Source organism: Triplophysa rosa, linkage group LG4 (genome assembly GCF_024868665.1).
Source record: "Triplophysa rosa linkage group LG4, Trosa_1v2, whole genome shotgun sequence".
Taxonomy (NCBI): Eukaryota; Metazoa; Chordata; class Actinopteri; order Cypriniformes; family Nemacheilidae; genus Triplophysa; species Triplophysa rosa.
This window is the reverse complement of record NC_079893.1, coordinates 3180072-3207940: the sequence shown is the minus strand read 5'-3', so window position 1 is coordinate 3207940 and position 27869 is coordinate 3180072. Positions and strand designations below refer to the sequence as shown.

Sequence of the window (27869 nt, the reverse complement as noted above, 5' to 3'; positions counted from 1 at the left end):
AACCATCCCACACACAAGCACACAACTGAAATGTACTTTTAACACAACAGACATTCATGGAGAACAATGCTCATGTTTGTTATATACACAGAAGTGGTAGCGGTAGCCAACACTAACTTTATTGCTAAAGAACTGACCATCAGGAGTCTGTTTGAGGTTGTAGAATTGCATCAGTATCTTGTGGTCTACCACAGTAAAGGAGAAACCTTGTGTGTGTGTGTAAATGGCTTCAGCTCAGTGAACCGTTTATTTCCCAGTAGTGCTCATTTTGTCAGTTATTTTTTATTTTAGTCTTAGTTTTAGTCCCACGACACATACTTTTTAGTTTTATCTTATTTAGTCATCCATGTCCTGTTTTTGTTTAGTCTATGCATTTTCATCTCGTTTTAGTCAATACGAACTTAGTCATATTTTCGTCATGCTGTATAATAGTTAAAATGATAAAAATAGTTATTTTGCTAAAACTTATAACCACAGTGATTGTTGTCGTTTGACAAATTTGTTTTTATATTTCATTAAAAGCTTACCAATAAGCACAAATCAATAGAATGTCAAATCATGTGCATAGTTTATTCAACTTCATCTAGCTTCATCTAAGAAGCAATCTCATATTAATCTTGAGCGCCTATACAGTAGTATTGCATACGTTGTATCTTTGAAGAGTATTTAGTTTGATCACATTTATAAAAGAGAGATACAGCTGTACCATTATTTCTGGAAAAACACGAGCGGGACTAGTGGGGAGAGTGGGATGGATCTGCAGCACGAGCAAGCAACACATCATCACATTAATCCCTTCGTGTTGTTTACATTATGCACGTACACGCCGATTGCCAACAAAACCCAGACGTATGACTTAGTTTGACTTTCCGCGTGCAGTTCATGTCTGGCATATTTTAGCGCTGGGACCGCGCCATCTATCAGTTTCAAACCATCTCCAAACCCAGCGTTATATCCACCGTTTATATAACATCCATCACTGAAATGCCGTGATCAAACAAACACACCTCAACTTCTCTCACTATCGCAAGAGTAACAAGCTGCAGCGCAGCCCATCTTGACGCAGCGCAGATAACGTTGATGGTAAGCGGGTCTCGCTCGGCGGTTGGCTCGTGGGCGGGCTATTTCTTTCACCTTGCCTTGCTTTTCCGGGAGAATGGCCAATAAAAGGAATAGGATCCCTTTGACGACACGGGGATCCAGAATTAGAAAAAACTTTCCGAAACAAGTTTGAGTGCTGGGGGAGGCTATCAAGTACAGAAATACTACGTCATACGTCCAACTCGTTTTTTAACAAGTTGACCATGTTAAGCATGAGAAGCCAGCATGTTTAACAGTGTAAAGAAGTCAGAATGCATGACATAGCATGATAGCTGATCTTTAAGTTCTCCCGCAAATTTCTAGCGTACGGACTCACGGTGGGATGTCTTTATTCAGTAACCACAATCGCAAACAAACAATGTAGTGGAGATCAACGCGGCTCAAGCAGCTCATGAGAGAACACAGACCGGCTGGAGATCGCAGAACTCTTGTTTATTAACTTAAGATCCTCAACGGCGCTTCCACAGTGAGAGCATTGGCGTATGGTTGCCAGATTGCATCAAATAAGTCACCCACTGTCAGAAAACGTATACTTTTTTAACCCTTTATCTCTGTTTGGGATCCCTGTTTTTCGTCATTATTTTCGTTAACGAAATGATCACTATTTCCCAGAAGCCCCCACAGTGGCTGTTCTAACGTTTGAAGAGACTGTTGCGCTACTCACGAGACGATAACAGTGAACGTTATTTGACTGGACAGCTGTGTTTCTATTTCCTCTATCACTCACAGTCCTGCATGTGTTTTCTAGACGGGATCGGTCTCGCTCTCAGACACGCTTTAACACGTCTCGGGGGGGCGACAGGAGACAAGTGCTTGATCGATTGCAAGACACAATCTGCTCTCTTTATGTGGCAGACTTCACAGTCTTACCCACATACAGCTTCATCATCATCATTTACAAGCCTCAGCTTGTTGTAAAACATCATTATTTTAATATAAAACTATTATTAGTGATTTATTGATGCTCCTTCATGACATATTCTGATCAAACACTCCAGTGTTATCAGACCAGCCTTGTGTCTCCATGAGCACTCATCATAATCTCACTTCTGTTTTCTCTGAAGTACAAACGCTTTCTCGCGTCTGACGTGCATGTCTGTCACCAGCTTTAAATAACGCATCACGCAAGGCTGCTGTTTATTCTGTTATTACATTATTTAAATAATATGTGAAGAAACTACATCATTCATTCTTTAAAGGGATGGAGACTCTCTCATCGTTTATTCACTCTCATGTGGTTCGAAACGTGTATGACTGTTTCTTCGGTGCAAAACACAGAAGAATATATTTTGAGAAATGTCTCAGTGGTTTTGTGTCCATACCATGTCAATGGGGTCCAATGTTGTTTGGTTACCAACATTCTTCAAAATATCTTCTTTTGCGTTCTGCAGAGGAGAGAATGTCATTGACCTCTTAGTCTTAAGATTGCTTGGGATTTACTTGAAGTTGATAGAAGTGTGTCTGATGTACTAAACTGTTTTTATAATCACTTTATTTGCCTGTAACTTCATCTTTTCCCATTTTATCTCACAGGTGACCAAACCGCTGAGCTACACAAAACGCCAGTTTGATGTGGAAGAAGATGATGTGGACAAACTGGCTCTCAAGTGAGTCTGGGTGAATGTTCTAGAAATTCAGTGTTAAGAAACATCCTGGAAACAACATTGATTTACATCGAAAGATATTGAAAGTGAAATACAGTAGTGCTAAAAGTAATGACCTTTCACGTTTGATTAAATAAAATCTCAAAACTAGGGCTGTCAAACAATTAATCGTGATTAATCGCATCCAGAATAAAAGTTTGTGTCTACACAATAGATGTACTGTGTAGTGTGCATAAAAACAGTGTATCAGGGATCATGGGTTTTATTTAAATATACTTAAAATAAAGCGAGCAGTTTAATCAATTATTAATATTTTGTTGATGCTCTCTTGACTTAAAGGGATACGTCACCCAAAAATGAAAATTTTGTCATCATTTATTCACCTTCGAGTTTGTTCTGAACACAGAGAAAGATATTTGGAAGAATGCTTGTAACCAAGCAGATTTTGCCCCCCATTGACTCCCACAGTAGAAAAAATTACTTTATCATGTTTTTTGTTCTGTTGAACACAAAAGAAGATATTTTGAAGAATGTAGGACAGCAAACAGTTCTGGGGCACTTTTGACGACCATTGTATTTTTTCCTACTATGGGAGTCAATGGGGGGCAAAATCTGTCTGGTTATAAGCATTCTTCCAAATATCTTTCTCTGTGTTCATCAGAACAAACAAATGTACAACTCGAAGGTGAGTAAAGGATGCCAGAATTTTGGGTGAAGTATCCCTTTAAATAGCTTTGCGCTTGTGCTGTGCTATTTATAATCATTTATTTAAATAGAGTAAAAATGCCCATTTTCCAAAGTTAAACATTTCGTGGGATGTTTCATTGATAATGTATCACTACACACGTACAATTGTTTAGTGAGTGTGCCGTAACCTTCGATCATTAACTTCCCCTCAGGGTGGACCTGTGGAACGCCAGCAACCTGAAGTTCGGAGATGAATTTCTGGGAGAGGTACGGGTGCCCCTGAGGGTGCTGGGACAGTTGGGCATTCACGACGCATGGTATGACCCTCACATCTCACGTTCTGTGTTTGTAATAAATTGGTGTCATGATAAGCTGACAGGGTGTTCTGCCGTCCCCAGGTACTTCCTTCAGCCCAGAGACAACAGCAACAAGTCTGTTAAAGCTGATGAGCTGGGCTCACTAAGACTCAACATCGTTTACACCGAGGACCACGTGTTCCCTACGGAGCATTATAACCCGCTCCGAGACCTGCTGCTGCACTCTGCGCACTTCGAGGTGTGTGTGTTTCTTTATACGAGTCTGTGAGGGCTTTCATGTTATTAGCTCGGTTTGACTGTGTAAACATGTGAGCGTGTGTTTGCGTCACAGCCCGTCTCCGCGTCTACCGCGCACATCTTGGGCGAGGTGTGCCGAGAGAAACAGGAAGCCGCCGTCCCTCTGGTCCGACTCTTCCTGCACTACGGGAAAATCGTGCCTTTCCTCAGTGCCATTGCCCACGCCGAGATCAACCGCACACAGTGAGCACACACACACAATGTTTATCAAACCAGCAAGTTTGTGTGTGTTTTTGAGCTAAAGTTGCTCTGTCGCTTCAGGGATCCCAACACCATTTTCAGAGGAAACTCCCTCACGTCAAAATGCATCGATGAGACCATGAAACTAGCTGGGATGCATTACCTGCAGGTCGCGCTGAAGCCCATCATAGATGAAGTGAGTCTGTTTATGGTTCTCTCACTGAACTGTTTGTTAGTGTTTACATGACGCGCCACAGTTATTTTGGGTCATATCAGACACCCTGAACCTTCAGTATTAAACCTCAGCGTGTAACTCGTCCTGCACACATGTCACGTAGAGATGTGATGTTATCTGACTTATGATTTGCATGGTTGAAACATTAGAGTCATTGGAGGAGGGTCAGAGCAATCTAGAGTCAGACTGTTAAAGAGACTCACAAGTAAAACTCTTAAAGGGACAGTTGACCCAAAAATGAAAACTCAGCATTTACTCACATTCGTGTCATTCTTAACCCATATGACATTCTTCTGCAGAACACACACAAAAAATGTTGAACGTTGGTAAGCAAACATTGGCCACACAGACATTTCTCAAAATATCTTTTGTTCCATAGAAGAAAGGGTTATAAAAATGGTTTCAAAGGACTAGTTCACCTTCAAAATCATTTACTCACCCTCTTGTCATTTCAAACCTGTATGACTTTCTTTCTTCCGCAGAACACAAAAGAAGATATTTTGAAGAATGTTGTTAACAGCCCCCCATTCACTCGCATTCTTTACAATAGAAGTGAACGGGGGGGTTGTTGGGGGGTCTGTGCTGTTCTGTTACCAACATTTTTCAAAATATCTTCTTTTGTGTTCTGCAGAAGAGAGTCATGCAGGTTTCAAATGACAAGAGGGCGTGTAAACGATGACAGAATTTTCATTTTGAAAAATTCTTTGTTTAAACAACATAAAGGTGAAAAAGTTCTGACAACATTTTATTTTTGGGTGAACACTTTCTTTAAGACATCTAAAACAATTGTGTCCAGCATTGTGGTGGTGAGTTTCTCACGGGTTAACTTAACTTCGCCGTTTCATGTCTCTGTAGATTTGCACTGACCACAAACCATGTGAGATCGACCCCGTCAAGCTAAAAGAGTCTGAGAATCTGGATACAAACAGGGTGAGTCACATTTGTGTGTTGACACAGATCTGTAAGATTGTGCAGTTTAAAGTCAAACTCAACACTTGCTTCCTAAGAAACACAAACTGCTACATGAAACTACAGAACTGCAACTTTACTGTAAACACCTGTTTTTTGCATGTCGGGTCACCTCTGCCTGATGTTTATTCTGCATGTGTCCTCCCTTAGGAAAACTTGCGGCATTACGTCGACCGCATCTTCAATGTCATCACCAGCTCGGGCGTCAGCTGCCCGACGGTCATGTGCGATATTTTCTTCTCGCTACGAGAGTCTGCAGCGACACGTTTTCAGGGTAACTGCTTACGTCACAGCATGTGCACCAACGCAGAGACATCATGAAAGACATACTCGCATTCTCACTGTTTTTATTCTTCCCTTTTCATCCAAAAAGTTTCTGTTTATTTTTCCTGGCCTGTTAAAAAGTCAGTTCACATCGCCTCCTTCAGGTCAAAGATAAGCATTGCAGCGAGGATCATTGATTTCTTACACTTGATTTTTACAGACAAAGAGATTAATAAAGATGTGTCGGTTCTCTTGCAGTTGATCCAGACGTGCGGTACACAGCTGTCAGTAGTTTCATCTTCCTCCGGTTCTTTGCACCTGCGATCTTGTCACCCAATCTTTTTCACCTGCGGCCGCATCACCCGGTGCGTATTGCATCTCTTAATTCAGAAGGGGGTTCTTGAGTATTGTTTTGAAGCAGGTTACTAAAACACCTTTCTGTCGTAGTCTGTGTGCCATTTCAGATGGGCTGACCTTTTTTTAAAGATTCCCTTTGATCAGTCAGAAACGATCAAATGAAAATGATCTACTCTTTCCTACTGTTGTCTTTAAATAGGATCCGTGCACGTCACGAACCCTCACTCTCATCTCCAAAACCATCCAGACTCTGGGGAGTCTCGCCAAGTCCAAATCTGTGAGTCTGGATATCTATAAATAGCTCCTTTGTGCTGTTTAAAGAATGACAACAAACATGTTTTTCTTCGTCTCTGACAGGCCAATTTCAAAGAGTCCTACATGGCTGCATTTTACGATTACTTCAATGAGCAAAAGTACACTGATGCTGTGAAAAACGTAAGTGAACCGTTCAAAACTTTATCACTGACTTATACCGTTTCATTGATGTATTTATAGATTTTCTTTAATCAAAGAATGGGACACGTTTGACACATAAAAATGTCTCAATGTTCTTAAAGGAGCAGTTCACTTGAAAATAAGCCCCCATTGACTTTCCATAGTAGGAATAAAAATGACTGGGGGCTTACGTATTTTGAATTGAACTACTTGAAAAGTGACTTTATATGCACTAAAAATCATTGGGTTCATGTGTTCTGTGTCTCAGTTTCTAGATCTGATATCATCGTCCGGTCACTGGGACCAGAAGAGCATTGAGACGCCCATCATGCTAAAGGAAGGGTGAGTAGCACATGTTGCATGATAACACATCAGGTGTATTTGTGTGACACTTCAGCACGTGTGTGTGTGTTTGTGTTCCTCTGCTGGACGCAGGAGCGTTCAACTCGGTATTAAGAGATTTGATGCGAAGGGCTCTGGCAGGTAAGACGCGTCTGCGCTTAGATGCCATTGTGACCTTTGACCCTAAATATGACCCTCACAGTATATGTGATCAGTTCAGATTGAAGTAAGAAACCACATAGAATAAAAGCATCCCGTAATAGAAACAGCCTGTGTCATTGTTGTGCTGTGTGTGCACAACACGGAGGAGTCACTCTTGGGGAAATTAGAAATATGGTTCATGTTGTCCTTTATGCACGAAAAGAACTGCGAATAACCACTAGTTTGTCCAGGAAAATGTTAAAACAGTCTTGAAGAATGTGCTGTTGGTTCTATGATGACATGAGGACAAGTTTGTTCATATTAGTTGTCATTGGTGTATGAATCAGATTTGACTTTCTAACCTTCGCCGGCCTCCATCTCTCCAGATTCATGATCAAACGCGCTCAGGGGCGAAACCGCTTCGGTCTGAAGAACTTCAAGAAGAGATGGTTCCGCCTCACTAACCACGAGTTCACGTACCATAAAACCAAAGGTAACTCGGCGGGTTTGTCCTTCACTCTCACTACGAGGAGCGTATCCGTCACGTTTCATGTGGAGGTCTGCGCACATACCGATATTATGAAATCAACAAAAATAAAGACGCAAACTACAATCTGAATGTTTTGTGTTGCATTTTAGTGTTTAACTGCTATGAAAAAAGAATTTAAATCACAATCAAAAGGAATGTGACTGTTGTTGTGTATGTCCAGGAGAGGGCGCTCTGTGCAGTATACCTATAGAGAACATTCTGGCTGTGGAGAGACTGGAGGAAGAATCCTTCAAAATGAAAAACGTAAGAAATACACACCTAACAGTGATAAATGAACCTTTGTTTTATTTGTTCTTTTATGGGTTTCTAATTGAATAAATGTAATAAAACAAGCTGAGACAATAAGTGTAGTGATGTTAACCGTGGTATCTTAGAATACAGGAGTGACAAGTATGTGGTTTCTCTATCTGCTGATAAACTGCAGTGGTTTTATTTCTTTATGTTTTGTGGCCGTGACTCTTTCTCTTGCACCAGATGTTCCAGGTCATCCAGCCAGAGCGGGCACTCTACATCCAGGCCAATAACTGTGTGGAGGCACGTGACTGGATCGATATCCTGACAAAAGTCAGTCAATGTAACCGGAAGAGACTGAGTACGTACCACCCGTCCGCATACCTCAACGGCCACTGGCTCTGCTGCAAGATGTCTGCAGACGCGGCGCCCGGCTGCACGCCCTGCACGGGGTGAGTCGCCTGCATGTGTTTCTGAACTTTTAGCAGAATCACATTTGCGCTGAACAAAGTAAAGTAAAAATACAGCTGTTAATCCTGTGTTAAAGATGAATGTGTAAGTAAATCTCTATATCAGTTCGGCGTTGTGTCAGTGGATAAGGATATAGATTGTGAATCTGTAAGTGAATGCGCGAATCAGTTTGGCATTGTGTCAGTGGATGAGGGTTCATATTGTGAATCTTTGAGTGAATCTGTGAATCAATTCTGTATCATGTCAGTGGATGAAGGTTCTGATTTTGAATCTGTAAGTGAATCAGCGAATCAGTTTTGTGTTGTGTCAGTGGATGAGGGTTCAAATTGTGAATCTGTAAGTGAATCTGTGAATCAGTTTAGCGTTGTGTCAGTGGATGAGGGTTCCTATTGTGAATCTCTGAGTGAATCTGTGAGTCATTTAGGCCCGATTCACATTTCGCATCTTTTCCGCGCGCATATTTGTTATTTTAAATGTAGACGCGCGGCAGGCCCGCGGAAATAGGGGGCGACACGGTCGCGACGCGCATGGGGTGCGACGCACTCTTTTTTTCAGGCGCATTGGCGCCGCATCGAGATGAAAAAATCTCAACTTTTCAGAAAGCCGCAAGCACACCGCAGGTCATGTGACAAGAACCAACCAGCCAATATAGATCACAGCATAACTAAATCTAGTAGCAGAGTTATTGCAAGGTATTTTCAGTGCATATAATCCATATATCCTTTGTTTATACCTCCTCGTCTCAACGGCTATCTTGGCCAATGGTTGCTTAGCGACGACAGACGCCAGGAGAGCGCAAAGCGCTTTGGAAAAAAAGGAGAAGGCAGTGCAGCTCGTGTTTTCCGCGCGGTTTTAGACGTGAAATGTGAATGGGGCTTTAGGTGTTGTCTGTGAACAAGGGTTCAGATTGTGAATCAGTTAGGCGTTGTGTCACTGGATGAGGGTTCATATTGCGAATCTCTGAGTGAATCTGTGAATCAATTTTGTTCTGTCAGTGTATGAGGGTTCAGATTGTGTGATTTTTGTCCCACAGTGGACTTCCTGCAAACATTCAGCTGGATGTGGATGGTGACCGAGAGACTGAGAGAATCTACTCGCTCTACAACACATACATGTCTAAACTAGTGAAGATGCAGGGTGAGTGATGGTTCTTAACTCACTCACACAATACACAAACTAAACACAACAAACACAAACATTACATGATTTATTTACCTCTATAAAAACCACGGCAGTGCTATAATACAATTATGTCATAACAAAACAGATTTCCAAAATGTCAAGATTTTATTTACAACATGCGCAGTTATTTAAATATACAGAGAAAAATGTAAATCTGGCCTTAAAGAGTACAGAACTAGGGATTTTTAAGTCGATTAAGATTCAGAGTCGACTCCCTTTTTCCAAGCCAACAACTTTGCTATTCATTCACCTTCGGATTCATTCACATTCGACATTACACGCTGCATGAAATGTCATTTTCATGATCTCATGTTATGTACTCTTTAAAAGTCTGTAAGATATGTTTTTTTATAAAATATGAAAAATGGCACACAGTAAACATGTTTAAGTGATGACATAAACAAATCATTGAATCAGACTTTTCAATCGATTCATTCTGATGAAGACTTTGAACTGAAAATGAGAAATTAAATGATTTTGTCTGTTTCTCTTTCTCGGTTTCTCTTCATGTTTTTGTCCGTCTCTCTTTCAGAGGCGTGTGGCAGTAAGTCAGTGTACGACGGGCCTGAGCAGGAGGAATACTCAACGTTTGTGATCGATGACCCGCAGGAGACGTACAAAACTTTGAGACTCATTATTTCAGCTGTTCAGACGCTGGAGCAGCAGCACATGCAATACAAACGAGACAAATTCAGGAAAACCAAGTATGGCAGCCAGTGAGTATCACCACTAAACCAGTGTCACTGAATGCTAAATGCTTGGGCTAAGCGCTGTAGAAACAAAACGAAACAAAATTCAATTCCGTTTTGTTGCCGTTCTGTCTCACTTTTTCTTAAAGGACGTTCCAACTATTTTTGTTAAGTGAAACACAACTCAACACATCATGTCTTTGTGTTTTAAGGGAGCATCCAATCGGTGACCAGAGCTTCCAGTGCTACATACGGCAGCAGTCAGAAAGCTCCACCTACTCCATCTGACGACGCATGGAGATCTCACACACGGGACAAGTTATGATTGACAGAAAGGAGCAAGAGATGTGCCTCTGCTGTTTTTAAGAAAACAAATCAACAGCTTTCCCTGTGGCAGTGGCCAAGCATGTCAAACATCACATGATCCTGTGGACGATGAAGCTCTGTCGCACGGCACATTTGAACCTTTTATGATTTTTTAAGTATAGATGTTTTTATAAACTGAGGACTGTAAGTTGTCAAGACCAAACAACAGTTCCCAGGATGCTTTGCTGTCACAGGAATTCTGTCAGCATCTCATTGGTGCACGCGCGAGACCTTTGGTGACTGATGGAGATATCAGACTTTGAGGACCTGAGATTTAATACAATATTAACTGTAACTTTTGTTATAACTCATACAGTGAGAGTGATTAATATCGTCACCTGTTCATTTTGTGAAATCTAAAGTTTTGTGTTCGTCTGCACGCTGCCCTCCGTTCAGACAGTTCAGTATTGTCCTTTTGCAAGCCCCCCATGGTTTTACATGTCAGCCAATCATCACGCCAGCTGAAGTAATGCTGCATTATGGGAAATGTAGTTTTGTGTGTTTTAAAGCTTCCGGCTTGACACGAGTTTATTTGAATGTTCTTGTTAAACAGAATCATGATTTTATTGTTATTTACCCCAGTGTAAACCCAACCTAACTACCTTTGTACAAACAAATGATCCGTACAGCTTTGTGTTTGTGTGTTTTATACGTTCTGTTGCGTGTTGCTTTCTGTAGGTTGTGCTTTTCTCTGCGTTTTTACAACATTTCTGTTCTCACGGCATGCAACATACAACGTGTGCAAAAACCTGTCAAGATGACCTTAGATCATATTTCACCCCAAAATCAAAAGAAAGAAAAAAAGAAATTTTGCATATAGAAAAAGCCACTTTAGGTTTTTGGGCATTATTGTCAAGACACTTTTATCCCATTATTCTAGTGCAAAAAAAACCCTACTTGTCATAACTGTAATGCAAAATAATATAAATATGTTATTTATGTGTTCCCAAACTAACTCTATTGGTAAAGCATAGTGCTTGCCATGACAGAATTGTGGGTTCCATTCACAGTGAACAAACTGAAAAACTAAAGTATTTATATATCATAGTAGTGTTATACTTTTTATATTGATTTTGATTTAATATTACACTATTTTTATTGTAATACAGTATTTTTACACCATGTTTTTGTTGATGTAATGAGAATTCCAAAAATATAAAGATTTCTATTGCAGGGAAAAACCTCAGAGGTAAAAAGGTCTGGACACTTGTCATCTGTAAATAATTGTCCAAATGTGGTACAGGCTTCGTTTTCTTTATGCAAATTATTGATCTTCTTACATTTATTTTTGAGTGAAATATGACCCGAATATGTTTTTAGTAGATTTTCAGCTCTTGAGTCTATACACATCTTTGATGTATTACTGTACATGTATATTAACACACAGGGATTAATTCCCTTTATGTCCTTGTTTCAGTGGTTCTCAACAGGGGGGGGCCGTGGGCCCCAGCTGACTTCCAAGGGGGCCTCAATATGACCAATATTTTTTAATTAGACAAAATTAGCATTTCAAACTGAAAAAAACTAGATATTTCTTATTATTTGGCCATTTTTATCATTTTTTTCCAGTTAATAATAAGCTCTAAAATATTTTATTGGGTAGAGATTTTGAGAGTGGGAGGGGGGCTTTGAATATTGACTACAATGGGGGGCCTTGGAGTCAAAAAGGTTGAGAACCCCTGCCTTGTTTGATGCATGTTTTATTGGTAATATGTTGTTTTAAAACAGCCCATAGTTTCTTCCTAAATTGAATAGCTATTTATTTTTATATCACAAAACGATGCTTTTGTGGAAACAACTCTGATTTCAAAACCCAAATTTAACCAGACGCACAGTATAAATGAATAATGCAATAATGTCAGTTATGAAAAACTGTTTTGTTGATTCCACTTTCATGAGGGAACTCTGATCACAGACACCTTCAGAAGGGAAACATTGTGTTTAAAGAGTATTTCTGTAGATCTGTGTACAGATTTGAAGGATTAACCCGTTGATGCAAATGAAGGCAATAGGAAATGTACATGACTGTGTTTGTTTTTTTAAAGGACACCGGAGAAGATGCATCTTCAGGATATTTTATAGAAAAAAGTTACCGAGATCAAAAATGAGTCAAGGAGAGAAAAAAACAATATATCCCAAATAAAAATATATTTGTTGTTGATTGTGTCTGTCATTTGGTCATATTGATCAACTGATGAATGAGTTTCGGTAAGTATTCATTTAGTCTCATGAAATGGCAATAAAAACAGTTAGGTGGCGATATTTTGAAGTTTTGGGGTCTTTGATTCAGAAGAAATTTATGAGAAGGAAATGACAGCAAAAGTTTGCTTTTCTTTTAGTAGTTTTGCTCTTTAGGAAAAATAAGACATTTCTCATGATGAGAGATCTCATACGTTATAAAACTCAAATTTGCTTTAGCTACTTAAAATGCATTTTATTATCCAAAGAGTAAAAGTAAACTCGCTGGAAAAATGTGTGAATAAATGTTATTAGTTATGAGTCTCACCTGTGTCATTCACGGTTTTACCTACAGTTGTCAACAGAGGGCTACTAGTTAGCCGTAGTTAACCCATGACCTGCGGTATTGTGTGTTTTCTGAAGTGGCAACAACTCAACATCAGTCCAGATCTGATTCAGCACTTCTGTCCCGATCACACGACACGCTTTCAGCAGGAGCAAAGTTTCTCAGCGCGGATCTGAAGCGGAAACTGTCCGGATCGAGTGAATCAAACAGCGGGATGATGTGTGGACGCGTCGCGGCGCTGAGCGGCTCTCTGCTCGGCCTCATCTTGCTGCTGCTGCCCGCTGAACTCTGTGCCTCTTATAGCTGTGAGTAAATTCAGCGGAAACATCGCGAGCACGGAATAATGTTTCCCTTTTGTAGACCGATATTATGTAACTATGGCATGTAATGTCCTGCTGAACAAGGTGACAAGTTTTAACGTGATCAAGATCAAACTGTTATTTCAGTTATTGGTGCTAGAGTAAAAGTGTTTTGATCATGATTTACGACGGCATTCTGGAGGAAACTAGCGTAGTTAACTTACCGTTATATACGACGTGACACGAAATATCTATATCTCAGTCATTTAAACTGAGACTTTAAAAATACATTCTGAAGTGTAAACAGCAATGTTCAGATATGTGAGTATTTCGCATTATTTACAATAATAAAATAATTGTTAAATAACAAAACGCGCTTGTTACGTTATAATGTTTACAACCGTTACACGGCGTGACGTCATCGCCAAACTATCGAACTGGTGCGTGCGGAACATTAAAGTCCCCGTGAACCGAAAGTTGCGATCGCTTTTACTTCCGTATTTTGACGCATTTCCGAGTGAAATTGAATTTCAAATGAGACAAATAATGTGCGTGGGTTTCGTCTTTCTCTGTGATTTGATTGGATGTATAAAAACAGGAACTGGAAGTTGAACTGGCAGCAGACTGACAGTTGAAGGGGAGGAGTTAACGGATGCTCCCGCCCAAGCCGTCTAACATACGTCATTTAAATTGGATAGTCATTACAGGACGGAAGTGCATTTTTAGATTTTAACTAAACGATTATAAGGGCACACAAATTTTAAAAAGAGCATCACCCACAATGATAAACTATTTACAATAAACGCTGCAATATTTCATGAAAAAATAAGCATTGTAATTTTAAATTTCACTGGGACTTTAACGCAAAAAAACCCACAATCTTCAACATACACAGACACTTCAGTGTATTGCAGAGATGTTCACAACAAAAAATAAACTCTAATAATGTATGTATGTACAGTACAATGCAATGTAAGTCGCTTTGGATAAAAAAAAATGTAAATGTAAATGTAATAAAACAACAACAAAAACAAAAAACTTTTCACTGCAAACAAACTTTAGCAGCACCACGTGGGGCAGAAAATCTGAACTGCAAAAGGAACAAGTATATTATATTATATTATATTATATTAAAGGGATAATCCACGGCTAGCGTTTTAATGCATGAGGTGGAGCCCAAGAACCACCCGACGCAAAGCGATGTTTACAGTGTAATTTTTGATCAGACGGGTGAAAATGTTATTGTCATCAGTTATTTCAAATGTTGATCAAACGGACCTGTGCATTAAATGGTTTCAATGCACACCTTCCAGCCAATCAGAATCGAGTATTTAAACAGACCATGGTATAATATATTATATTATATTTGTGTTTGGGTAAACCCCCTAAAATATAATAATATTTTTGACATTTTTTGACCTTGTAGAGAATGTTTTTAGGTCACACAAAACATCTTATAATTTAAAGTAATTGATGTTTGTAAAAAAGTCGGGATTTTTTGTGTCGAATTTAGGGGATTGAATGTCCAGTATGTACGGTACAGTATAGAAGTCCCAATGTCTATGAAAAGTTCTCATAAAACATGGAAACGTAACGTCTGCGTGTGTTTAGTTCTTTCGCAGAATAAAGCGCATCAGTTCCTTGCGCGACACAGACGTGCAAACACACTGTTTGAAGAGAGCAAGAAAGGGAATTTGGAGCGAGAGTGTATCGAGGAGCTGTGCAATAAAGAAGAGGCGCGAGAAATCTTTGAGAACGTCCCAGAAACGGTGAGTTCTCACCCATGTCTCATTAGATCAACAATCTGTGACCGGCTTCTATATACACTTGATAATAAAGTTTTATAAATCCTTATGATTTGAGGCAGGTGTGCATTGTTGCCAGTGTTGGGTGTAACTAGTAGTAATTAGTTACTGTAATTTAATTACTTTTCCCTTGGAAAAAGTAAAGTAAGGGATTACTCTTGTTTTTCTGTCATTTAATTACAGTTACTTCTGATGTAATTAAACTAAATACTTTGTGTAATATATGTGTGTGCAATAGTGGAATTGACATCAAAATTCAAAGTCTAACTTTAAAATCTGTGCTTTAATGTATAATTCTCACATTTGTAATACTTTGGTCAGTTAATAAGAGAACTTTATGTAGTTTAATATTATTTATTTGAATGTATTAAGTAAGCCGTTTCATGTCTATCCTTCAATCACTTAACTAATCAAGGTTGATATAGGATATAGAAAGTAATTAGTAATAAGTAACTAAATACTTTTTGGAGAGAGTAATTTGTACAGTAATCTAATTACACTATTGAATATGTAATTAGTAACTAGTAATTGATTACTTTTTCAGAGTAACTTACCCAACACTGATTGTTGCTCAACGAATGATCTGATAATGATTGTTATTTATTTTCCAGGAATATTTCTATCCCAAGTATGTCGGTAAGTCGTTGTCATTATTTTTGTTACAGTAACAACAGAAACTGTGCAGAAATCTGAATTTTTCTGGGTAATGTTGTTATGTCATTGCGCTGCTCATACGGGGAGGGTACGGTTGCGTCAGATGGTCTCTGGGAAAACATGCATGAGTTTGTGCTTTAGTGCCCGTCAGGCTTTAATCTGATTGTGAAACTTTCTGTGACTGAAGCCTGTTTGGGCTCAAAGCCAACCATTAGCCAGCCAAGCCAACAACAGGCACTTCTCACAAACAGCACATGCTGCCTTTATAGGAAGAAAACAATCTCATTCTCATTTCTTTTGACACACATTGCTCAAACTTTAAGGTGGCTTGACAACGCCTGACCTAAACGTTTTAAAAAAGTTAGGAATGCTTTAGGTTTGACATTTTCATGTCAATATGTTTGATTATCTTGTATGATGTTAAAGTCCCCGTGAACCGGAAGTTGCGATCATTTTTACTTTCGTATTTTGACGCATTTCCGAGTGAAATGGAATTTCTAATGAGAAAAATAGTGGGCGTGGCTTTCGTCTTTTTCTGCGATTTGATTGGATGTATAAAAACAGCCGTTGCATTTTGAAATGGAACTGGCAGCAGACTCATAGCTATTGAGGGAGAGAGTTGCGTCAACTCCGCTGACTTCAATGGAACAGTTTTTTTCACATCAATGGCGGTTCATGGAGGCTCTCAATAGTTCCCGGAAGTTACTAGTAATGCACGAAGCTGCGGCTAAACAGACCAACTGAGGTAAACTCTTATGCCATTTAAAAACGTAAGTCATTTAAGGAATAAATAAATGAAGGAAATAAATCATTAAAAGAGAATGACTTCCTGGAACTATCAGAAGGCTCCATGAATTATGTGACACGCGAATATTTTGAACATCCGTTGGCGCAACTCTCTCTCTCAATGGCTCTGAGCAGACTGACTAACAGACATACGTCAGTTAATATGGATAGTCATTACAGGAAGGAAGTGCATTTTCAGATTTTAACTAAAGATTATGAGGGCACACAAATTTTAAAAAGAGAATGACCCACATTGATTTTCATTAAATATTTCATGAAAAAATGGTCATTGTAATTTTTATTTTCACTGGGACTTTAACATGCAAGATTTTTACATATTTAAAAGATAAGTTTAAAAGATCTAACATGCAGTTTCAAAATGGTAACACGTTTAAACATAAAGCTAGCATGTTTTAACACAATGTTCCCATGTTTTAACATGAAGCTAGCACGTTTTAGCATGAATTTGGCATGTAGCTAGCACATTTTACCTCAATGCTAGCATGTTTAGCTCGAAACTAGCATGTACGTATAGCTTGAAAGCTAGAAGTGAAGTTGTAGGCGAAAAAGTGATGTCTCTGAATACAAAATAATAATAACAATAAGCTTAACTACAGTAATAAAAACAAATACGATCGTGATGGTCAAAGCAAAAAAAATTTAAGGGGAAATATTTGTATTTACGAAAATTAACCACGGTTTAAACCCTGGTTTTACTACAGTCGAAACCGGAAAAAAACATAATGTAGTAAAACTGTGGCTACCTCAAAATAACCATGGTTTAGCAAATAGTAGGCTAATGCACCAAAAAACCATGGTTGCTACACTTTTACCTAAAGAAACATGGTTCATTTTCGTGATATTCAGTCGAATCACTTCATCACAGTCCTGATGTTCTCCACATTAAAATCCTGAGTGTGTTGTTTGTAGTGTGTCTGGGGTCTCATCGAGTGGGGATCAATAATCCAAACTCAGGAATCCCTCAGAACCTGCGGATCTGCGTTCGAGGTGATCCAACAAACTCCGCACAAAATGATATTCAGTAGTATTGATATTTTGTTAGGTTGATGGGCTTGTTTGTAATGTTCTGTTTTGTTTTCAGAGATCAGTAACCAGTGTCTACCTCTGCCGTGTTATAAGGAGGGTTACGTGCGCTGCGTGGATGGTCAGGGCGTTTACACCTGCCTGTGTAAACCCGGCTGGACGGGTCCGCGCTGTGAGCAGGGTGAGTCAATGACACAAACACACGCTGTATGTGAGGTCAGTGTTACACATCGCTTGAAATGTGTCCAGCTGTAAGTTGGCCTTAAATTGTCCAGAAATGTTTAAAGAGTAACTATTACAATGTCGTTAAAATTAAATTTCATGCCATGTGTAATGTTGCTGTGTGTGAAAGTAAGCAGTCGGCCAAGTTGTAACGCCGAAAGTGAACGAATAACAAAGTTATTGGCTTGGGGAAAAAAGGAGTCGACTCTGAATCGCGCGAACGAGTCGTCTGTCGTTCTAATTTCAGTTCGGGTCAGATTCGCGTCACTCCGTGTAATGCCCGCCTACGTTCTAACACTGCACGCGGTAGACCAATCACAGCAGACTAGACCATCTGACCAATCAGATCAGAGTGGGCTGACAGAAAGGAGGGGATTAGACAGATGAATCGCCGAATTGGGAGTCAGTTAAGAAGTGAGGTAATAATAACTGCCTATTATTAGAAAATGAAAGTGTTTTTACACCGTGTATGCACGTAAACTTGTTGTTGGACACTCCATAAACCAAAGTAGGACCTTAAAAATCACAAAATATTTACTCTTTAAAACTTCGATGAAATGAAAATGGTGTAAAAGACGTGACCGTTAGACTTAGCAGCGTATAGACCCAAACGGTAGATGTTGTGAAAGTTGGCACACTGATTGATGTTATTTTTGTTTGGGCTTTGAGTTTGTGTTTCGAGTTCAGTCACCCCGTTATGTTGAAATGAAACTTTGCTTTGAGGTTACTGGCACCAAGTTTGATGACGTCGCCACTAACTGGCCATGAGCCATCATACATTTGCAATAACTTTAAACATTAGACTAATTGTAAATGCATGCATGTCCTGCGAAATGCTTTTTCTTTGTTCATTTTCTCCTATTAAATAGTTTAATAACTGCATGTCTTCACCCTGTTTCTTTACAGATATTAATGAATGCGAGGATGCAAATTTCCCTGCGGGTTGCAGACAGACCTGCAACAATCTCCCAGGCAGCTTCACCTGCAGCTGCGAGAAAGGCTTTTACATGCACGACAAAACCAACTGCATCGGTGAGCAGAGACGCGCATTCCCGCGAGACGTGAACCGCCACCGGTGTTGTGCTGGAGCGTTTGGTTGCGATCCAACTTCAGTAGATTTTCCTCTTCTGCCAGATGAGTTTGAGCTCCAACAGCTGTTCCAGGAATTCTGTGATTTTCCTGTAAAAGGGAAACATGATTCCCGTTCATCTGTGTGGTCCCGTGTAAAACTGAGACCGCAGAAATCTTGTGCTGAGGAAAACACGAACATCTTTTTCATATTAATTCACACGCACTCGGACACACACAACATGGTAACATTGACAGTCAGGAGGTTTGTTGTGTAACATTGTTTTCAAATTCGTGGCCACTTGTTTCCAGGCGTCTCATCCTCTCAGAACTTCTAGATTCAGTCGGTTTTTAAAAAGGCTTTACATTGCGGCTTTAAATATACACACATGCACGTTCACACATGCATGTTCAGACATGGTTAGCTTATGTGTCCCATGTTGTGTGTTTCATTGCAGACATCAATGAGTGTATCCTGTATCCCAGTATATGTGCAGAACCTTCCAGATGCATGAACGCACCGGGCACGTTTGAGTGTCGCTGCCCGACAGGATTCAAGTACAACTCGACAACACGCGAGTGTTTGGGTGAGAAAACATCACACACACACACACACACACACACAGTACGGGTAATAAAATTGCTTGGGAGAAATGAAAACAGAAACAAATGCGACAACTGTTTAAAAACAAAGTGTATGACAGGTGTAAAATGAATGTAGATTGTAGAGGTAAAATAATCTGGAGAATTTCAATAATATTGACATTTGATTGCAGACTTGACGAATCTGAGCTTTCTAGTTTACTCAAATTAAAACTTGGAAAACGTTCCTGTTCATTGAAATCAAATCAAATATCAACCTAAAAATTATTGGAAAAACTTAACTCAAGGAAAAATTGAAATGTTGCCTCAAAAATAAACTGAAGTAAGTTTAAAGCAGTAAAATTATAACAATAAACAATTACTAAAGTTATTATAGTTTTGATTTTACTTTTATTTCGTTTTATTAATATTTTAAATTAGCTTTTATTTTTAGATTTTTGTGTTCGTTTTAATTCAAGCTTTAGCAATTTTGGTATATGCTTTTGTCATTTTATGATTTATAGGTTTTTGTCATTTTATGATTTATAGGTTTATTTTTAATGTTGCTATATAAGATTAAAAATGAATTAATCTTATATAGCAACATTAAAAATAAACCTATAAATCATAAAATGACAAAAGCATTTACCAAAATTGCTAAAGCTTGAATTAAAATGAACACAAAAATCTAAAAATAAAAGCTAATTTAAAATATTAATAAAACGAAATAAAAGTAAAATCAAAACTATAATGACTCTCTGAATGATCTCTTCTGAAACTCTAATGAAGACATTTGTCAGATTTCGGACTCTTTTTCTTTAGGAGAACTACCTGAGACACAGAAGAGCAAAAAGTTCATTTAATCTCATTGATGTCTAGGAGAAACAACTGAAATAAAAAATCAATCTAATCTGTGATTGCAAACCATCTGGTCACTTTTTCTTTCTAGCCCTGAGATGCTTGACATAATGGAAACACAAATGATCCATTTCAACCTTCAGATTTATAGTATGTCTAATACTTGACCCATAACATGCTGTGTGTGTTTCGCGCAGATGTAGATGAGTGTCAGCAGGACGTGTGTTACGGCGAGTGTGTAAACTCAATCGGGAGTTTCTCGTGTTACTGTGACGGACGGAAGGGTGTCAAGTTGGCAGAAGACGGACGCGTCTGTGAAAAGATTCCCCAGTGTTTGGATCTACATGAATATAAACATGGGGAAATGCTTTATCTGGGAGAACAGTTCTCCGGTTTACCTGTTATATACCTGCGCTTCCGTCTGCAGCCAGACGCCAGGTATACAAACTGCGATTGTTATTAGAAATGTTGTTTACCTGTAACCAAACTGATCTTAGAAGTTTTACCATGTCGAGTCTTGTTTTTAGCTCAAGTGTCCATAAAGTTTACACTGATGTTAGAATCTTCATTCATTTCTTTTTTAATAAGCTGATCTTTGTTTCTCACCCTCATGTCATCTCAAACCGGTGTGACTTTCTTTCTTCTGAAGAACAAAAAAAGAAGATATTTTGAAAAATGTTGGTAACCAAACGACTTTGTCTACCCATTGACTTGCATTGTATAAACAGAAAAAAACAAGGACATTTTTCAAAATATTTTCTTTTGTGTTCTACAGAATAATGGTTATAAATAGATGGTTTTAAAGCAACAACATAACCATTACAAACGTTTCTGCGCATGCGTGCTTTTGTGGCCCGAACATAACTTCGCTACCATCTGCATAGAATTGAGTTCCTACGGATTATTTCCGATAACAAGCAAAAGAAACCGAGAAAAAACCTTACTTGGTTAAACTTGCCTGGCCAATATTTAGAATTTAGACTGCGATACCAAGTTCAACCACTAGATGTCAATGTCCCATACGGTTTCTTTAAATGCGACCAAACTACAGGACCCACTCAACAAATTGTTTATTTAATAAGATGAACATACAACAAAATTCTACAAATCTTTTATTTAATACAATTATTATACAATAAAATAATAATACAAATTAATATGAACATAAATTATATAATTATAAATGGTTATATTATTAGCCACTAGCCAATAAACAAACACAGACCGGAAGTTAACTTCGGGCCAGGCGCGTACGTCCGATGAAACCATAGGTTGTGAATGACATGAGGGTAAATAAATAATGACCGATTTTTATTTTTGGGCGAACTATCCCTTTAAGCATAGAAATAAAGAAAATTTTCATTTATAAAAATATTACAAATCGTTATTAAAATGTGAATGTTTCTTTCCTTTTCCAGCATTAATAACTATATTATTGCATATCCTGATTTGATATCATGGTCTGTATTTGTGACTGTGGACGCAGGTTTGCAGCTGAATTTGATTTCCGCACATTCGATCCAGAAGGCGTGATACTGTACGCCGAGTCTGGACCGGACTCGTGGTTTATGTTGGGTTTACGGAGCGGCCGTATCGAGGTCCAGTTTAAGAACGAATACTCTGTCAAAGTGACTAGCGGTGGCAAAGCTATCAATGACGGCCAATGGCACGTGGTGAGTTCAGGACAATGTTTAAAAGACATTATCTCTGATGATATCAGTTTGTTCCTGTTATATTTATGTGCCGTTGATGTGTTTGCTGTAGATCTCAGTGGAGGAGCTGTCGGGCAGCATTAGTGTGAAGATCAGTAAAGAAGCCATCATGAGTATCAACAGTCCTGAGCGGCTCTTTACTCCGCTCAATGACAAACTGGAAGCTAAAGTGTACATCGCTGGACTGCCCAGTCGCAACCAGAGTCTCGTCAAACCCGTAAATCACGTTTATAAGCAAACACGTATTACATCTAGGGCTGTGAAACGATTTAATCTAATTAATTACATGATTAATCGCAACTTAATCGCACATCACATTTGGGGCCAAAATATCATTTAAAGCCACGATAAGACAATACAGAAAGTAGCTTCAGATGTTCAGAAGCTAAAACGGTCATAATTTTGTTTTTATTATTATTATAATTAAAGACCAAAACAGTTTGGTTACGAACATTCTTAAGAAATGTCTTTTTGAATAATTACATATTCAATAGTGTAATTAGAATATTGTACAAATTACTCTCTCTAAAAAGTATTTTTTTTTATTACTTACTATATCCCATATCAACCTTGATTAGTTAAGTGATTCAAGGATAGACATGAAACGACTCTTAATTCATTCAAATAAATAATATAAAACTTAAGTTTTATTTATGTGAGAAAGATACATTAAGATTACATTAACATTAATGTCAATTCCACTATTGTATACATTACACACTATTTAGTGAAATTACATCCGAAGTAACTAATTAAATTACAGAAAAAACAAGAGTAATCCCTTACTTTACTTTTTTAAGGGAAAAGTAATTCAATTACAGTAACTAATTACTTAGTCACTAGTTACACCCAACACCGATTATATCACGCAGTAAGTTGTTGCCAGCATCATATTTGTCACCAGTCAACTGTACGAAATGTAAGATGACCTACTTATTTCTGGGGCGGGGCGGGTGCGTTAAAATGTTTAATTGTGTTAATATTCCATAACAGCCCTAATTACATCACATATATTCGCCATGACATCACACTCCCTAAAGTCTCATGACGGTCAGGAATCTTTATTTTGGTTGTGTGTTTGTGATCAGATCAACGCGAGGCTGGACGGCTGCATTCGGGGCTGGAACCTCATGAATCAGGGTGCGTCTGGAGTGAAGGAGGTGATTCAAGAGAAGGAGAGCAAGCATTGCTACGTGTACGTTGAGAAGGGCTCGTTCTTCACAGGTGGAGGTCTCGCTCAATTCCACATAGACTACAGTAAGTTTACAGCTTCTGTCTGACTAATCAAGCATTTCAGATGAAAAGAAGAACAGCATGCTGTTTATTATTACTAATACAAATCATTCTTTACAAGAAAAATCAGGTTTGCAAGTGTATCAGAAGGTTTAAAACCAAAGATATTTTCTGATGAAAAACATTCATAATTTCACTAGGCAGATCAGACAGCTGGTTAGTGGATGTTGCGATGACCATTCGCCCTTCAAGCAGTACCGGTGTTATATTTGCTCTGGTTACCAACGACACCGTCCCTCTATCTGTTGCCGTGGTGACAAAAGGACCAGAGGATGCGGTAAACTTCACACTGTAGGAACACTGTTGATGAACTCAGACAGAAGTCTGATCCGAGGCTCTTGTGTTTCTCGTCTCAGGAGCTGCAGGTGTTTCTGGCTGGCGTCTCTGTGGCCGTGCTTCAGTCGCTCATGCTGTGTTATCCAGAACGCCTGCTCGTAGAAATGAGAGTGTCGCCGGAGCGGATTCAGCTGACGGCAAACTCTTCTACGGTGTCATACAGCGATTCGGAGACTTTGAGTGCGGCCGTATCTAAACTCAACAACACCCTGCAGAACCCTGTGCAAACGTATATAGGAGGACTTCCAGGTACGGTTACTTGATCTCTTCTTTGCCGAAGGAGATAACGTATTTAAGAAAGGCATTCTGTAGAGCAGTTTGTCCGTTTAGGGCTACTGTAGAATCAACACGGTGAAGTCCATGTAAGGGGACAGTTTACTATAGTAAATACCAAAGTATACTACAGTGTTTTTCATGTGGGGAAAAATGGGAAATCATGCCGAAATCTCATTTGGTGTTTGTTAAAGGGGTCATATGACAGGGCTAAAACGAATATTATGGTTTGTTTTAGATGTAATGCAATGTGTTTAAACGATTTAAGGTTCAAAAACACTGTATTTTCCACATACCGTGCATGTTTGTGTCTCCTCTTTGCCCCGCCTCTCTGAAACGCGCAATTTTTTACAAAGCTCATGGCTCTGAAAAGTGAGGTGTGCTATGATTGGCCAGTTAACCTGTGCGTGGTGATTGGTCGAATACTGTAAGCGTGTGGCGGAAATGTGACGCCTCTTACCATATTTGGAACATCAGGTTCCTCTTCAATTGTACTGACAGGTACGCCCACCTTACTTGCGTATACATTTGGGCGGTCTTAGTCAATCATACCACCAACTGATGTAGATTTGTGGGGGTGTGGCTACACGAGGCGTTTCAGGCAGGTCTGGGTGAGCATTCGCCTTTAGATAGAATGCATCGTTTTGTTCCCACACTTTCATTTTTGCAATTTTACGTGGCTAATACATGCATGGGCAACTTATAACACACCAAAGACACAGAAAAACACGTGTTCGTGCCATATGACCCCTTTAAACTAGACAGAAAAATAGAAACATGAGCTGCCTTTCCATTTCTGTTTATTCCCTTTTTATTTGGTATATCAAATAGATAAAACTTGCATGGAACTTCACAGACACTCAAAAACTTGTGTACACAAGTTGAAACCTGATGTGATATTTGATCATATCCACCACTCACATCCATATAAATACAAAGTTGCATTGAAACGACTTTACACCCAGTGTTTTGTAAATGTGACCGAGAATAAGTGTGTATTCACTCTAGTTTTGTTATTTCACTGACTGCTGCCGTCAAGTTCAGTTTAGTTGTTGGCAGCTAAATCCACTTACCAGGGACATGAGATCAATAAATCTGTCAATGATGTGCCCTAGATCTCTCGATCTAACATCTAAACCAGCAGATTGTGTGCTTTTCATCCAGGATGAGTTTCATGCGCTAGTTCAGGTGAAGGTGATGCTATCCCTTTAAACTTCTCTCACCTGTGCCATGTTGTTTATCTGGATTCAATCAATCATTAAAATCCCTTTAATGCAGAAATAAGCTTCAAATGTCCTATTAAAGATTATTTTTTTAAAGTCGAAAATGAAATTTTGTTCAAATAAAATCAATTAAAGATATAATGATGGAGTAAATAACTTCCCGTGTCATCTGGCCAAAAGTGTGTAGAGTGCTGTATTATTGATCACTAATTGTTGAAGTGTTTTCTGGAAGAAACGAAAAATACGTTTTGAACTTTGAGGTCCATTACTGTCGCTCAAATATCCGAGAAATTTCCCCTGAAACCATGACGGTGTAAGACAGAACCAAAGAGAAAGAAAGTTCGATTTTAAGCAGTAAAGTGCGATTTAATTATTATTATTTTTGTATTAATTTATTTTATACGTTCATTATAGGCTTTGTTTATTATTTAATTTGCATTATATGCCATTTTTATTTCAGTTTTGTTTCTTTATTATTTATGTCCAGTTATTAATTTTACTGCCTCATCTAATACTCATTTCAGTTTTTTTAAATAATCTCAAATATAAACCTATATTTTATCTGGTTTTATTAACATATAAAAACGTAAAAGGATTTGAATCATTTTTGTTAGCAATAATAACTCTGAACTCAAAGAAACGCTGTCGGTTTTTCTTTGCAGATCTTCCGCTGTCCAACACTCCCATCTCAGCGTATTATCACGGCTGTTTGGAGATCAAAGTAAACGGACTGAAGCTGGACTTCGACGAGGCTGTCAGTAAACACAACAGTATTAAATCTCACTCCTGCCCTCCTGTGACATCCCCTGAACCCCCGTCTGCCCAACCCCACCCGCACTAGCCAAGAAATGACATCACGGCCAATCGCAGGGATCCGTTGCTGCAGTCGTTGTCTTCATGTGCCTTTTGTGAGTCTGATTTGAATTCCTGTGAATCATAATAGTCCTGTTTCTCCTAACCAGTGCTCTGTATGACGGATAAAGAGGGATTCTGGAATCACAGACGGACTTTATCGTGATAGTTTGACGTCTGTTTTTTTTCTCTCTCTCTCTCTCTCTCTCTCTCTTTTAAATGAATGTTTTTATTCCTTCACGTGTTAATGCACTAGTTTTTTGACTAACCTGTGAAGAATTGACCGAGCTTGAAGAACTTTTAAACATTTAAGCATTTTACACGTTCCCTCTATTTAAAGATACAGCCGATATGTGAGTTCGTATTGAAATAGAAATAAAAATGTTATAGAAATGTTTATGCTGAGTTGAAAACAGGAGAGGTTTTCTCAGACTGCAGTGTGAAGTCTCCAGTATTTGATCAGTATTGACCCTGTTGTGTGAGTGTTTTGTTTGAAGTTTTTTTGCTCTTAAACTTTACTAAGTGATCGACACACTGTATTTTTTCTTTTGCGTTTGATCATTTTAATGTGACTGTTTTAGGTGGTTTTTGACCACAAGTACAGCATTTAATTGTTATAATAAAACATGTAAAATGCAGGATGTTCTTGTCCTTGCGTGTTTTAACTATGTATCAAATTAATTGAATTTATTACAAGTAACTTACAAATGAGACAGACACAGAGCGCACTGACCGCTCAGACATGTCCAGCACCTACACATCACGTCATCCAGATAATATCCAGCTCTGGAAAATCTTGAAACATTTTGTTTTTTTATAACTTTCCAGTTGAAACTGATGGAGTTTCGCAGGAGGACAGTGGGGATGTGTGCAGGGATTCAGGAATGCGATGTTTGTGTTGAAGCTGTGCTGTGATCCGTTGTGTTTACAGATGGACACCAGTGACCTCAAATCAGATTAAGAGGAACAGAAAATGAAAACACCGGGTCAGAAAAACAAGAGAGGGAGAGAGAGAGAGAGCGAGAGAGATGGAGGTAAACATGAGGAAACAGCTGCAGGGTGAATTTAACCTCACATGTACTCTTACTTTCATTAGAAAAGTGAAGAGAGCATTAGAAGAAACAAGCTCGTTGAAAGATGTTTTAATGCACAAAAATGTTAGAAACAGACCTCTTTTAAAACACACCCAGATTTACACAATGCATATAATCTTACTCTTTACATACTTCTCTTTCCCCCATTTACTTTCATTGTATAGAAAATAAGTCAATCACATGTGTTAACCAAATTCCAAACTGACAAAACACACTATTGTATTTACTATAGTAAATTGTAGCCTAGCGTGTAGTATATTATAGTCATTACTACACATTGTTAATGTATTCTGTAGTATTAATTATATTAAATTGATAACCCAGTGAATACTGTAGTATACTTTAATACGTTTTGTTAATGTATGCTATATGTAGTATTAACTATAGTAAATTTACTGAAGTTTGCGAACAGTTTAGCATTCTTCGATATTTACTATAGTAAGGCTCAAGTATGTTCTAGTAATTAATATCCTGTAGTATTAATTATAATAAATTATTTGACTATTATTTCTGTGTTTTTCAAAACACTATAGTATCTAGCCATTTTACTTTGGTAAATAGTATACTAGAGTTATTTGTTACAGTCATTACTACTGTACACTTTGTTAATGCATACTATATAGTACTGTACAGTATTGACTTATAAAAACTGAACTGTAGTAGCCTATATGTTAATATTTATTATAGTTCGTTTAAAAACACTATCCAGGTATTTTACGGCAATGCGTACTGTAAATTGTAGTACACTACTTTATATTACTGTTTGTTTGTTTGTTAATTAGTCTTAATGTATCCTGTAGTATTAGCTATGGTAAGTAGTATGTAC

At 38.5% G+C, this 27869-nt stretch overlaps 2 protein-coding genes across 2 annotated transcripts in view; both read left to right on the top strand.

Annotated features, from left to right (window-relative positions):
* rasa3 (RAS p21 protein activator 3) overlaps positions 1–12579 on the top strand; it is a 35599-nt gene extending 23020 nt beyond the window's left edge. The window contains exons 8-24 of the mRNA XM_057331343.1: positions 2635–2708; positions 3605–3709; positions 3791–3947; positions 4041–4189; positions 4268–4382; positions 5277–5351; positions 5541–5664; positions 5913–6019; positions 6211–6288; positions 6369–6446; positions 6715–6788; positions 7316–7422; positions 7640–7722; positions 7954–8162; positions 9215–9318; positions 9896–10079; positions 10265–12579. Of these exons, the coding sequence (XP_057187326.1) occupies positions 2635–2708; positions 3605–3709; positions 3791–3947; positions 4041–4189; positions 4268–4382; positions 5277–5351; positions 5541–5664; positions 5913–6019; positions 6211–6288; positions 6369–6446; positions 6715–6788; positions 7316–7422; positions 7640–7722; positions 7954–8162; positions 9215–9318; positions 9896–10079; positions 10265–10340 (1899 nt within the window). The 3' untranslated portion in view covers positions 10341–12579. The remainder of the gene's footprint in view (positions 1–2634; positions 2709–3604; positions 3710–3790; positions 3948–4040; positions 4190–4267; positions 4383–5276; positions 5352–5540; positions 5665–5912; positions 6020–6210; positions 6289–6368; positions 6447–6714; positions 6789–7315; positions 7423–7639; positions 7723–7953; positions 8163–9214; positions 9319–9895; positions 10080–10264) is intronic.
* A 91-nt stretch (positions 12580–12670) lies between these two features.
* Positions 12671–26582, top strand: pros1 (protein S). Its single transcript, XM_057331344.1, has 14 exons — positions 12671–13247; positions 14853–15010; positions 15658–15682; positions 17417–17494; positions 17589–17711; positions 18659–18784; positions 19279–19407; positions 20458–20698; positions 21747–21933; positions 22025–22189; positions 23061–23229; positions 23406–23542; positions 23622–23850; positions 25760–26582. Exons 1-14 carry the CDS (start codon positions 13157–13159, stop codon positions 25936–25938), a joined length of 2037 nt encoding a protein of 678 aa, XP_057187327.1. The 5' UTR covers positions 12671–13156; the 3' UTR covers positions 25939–26582.
* The last annotated feature ends 1287 nt before the right edge of the window (positions 26583–27869 follow it).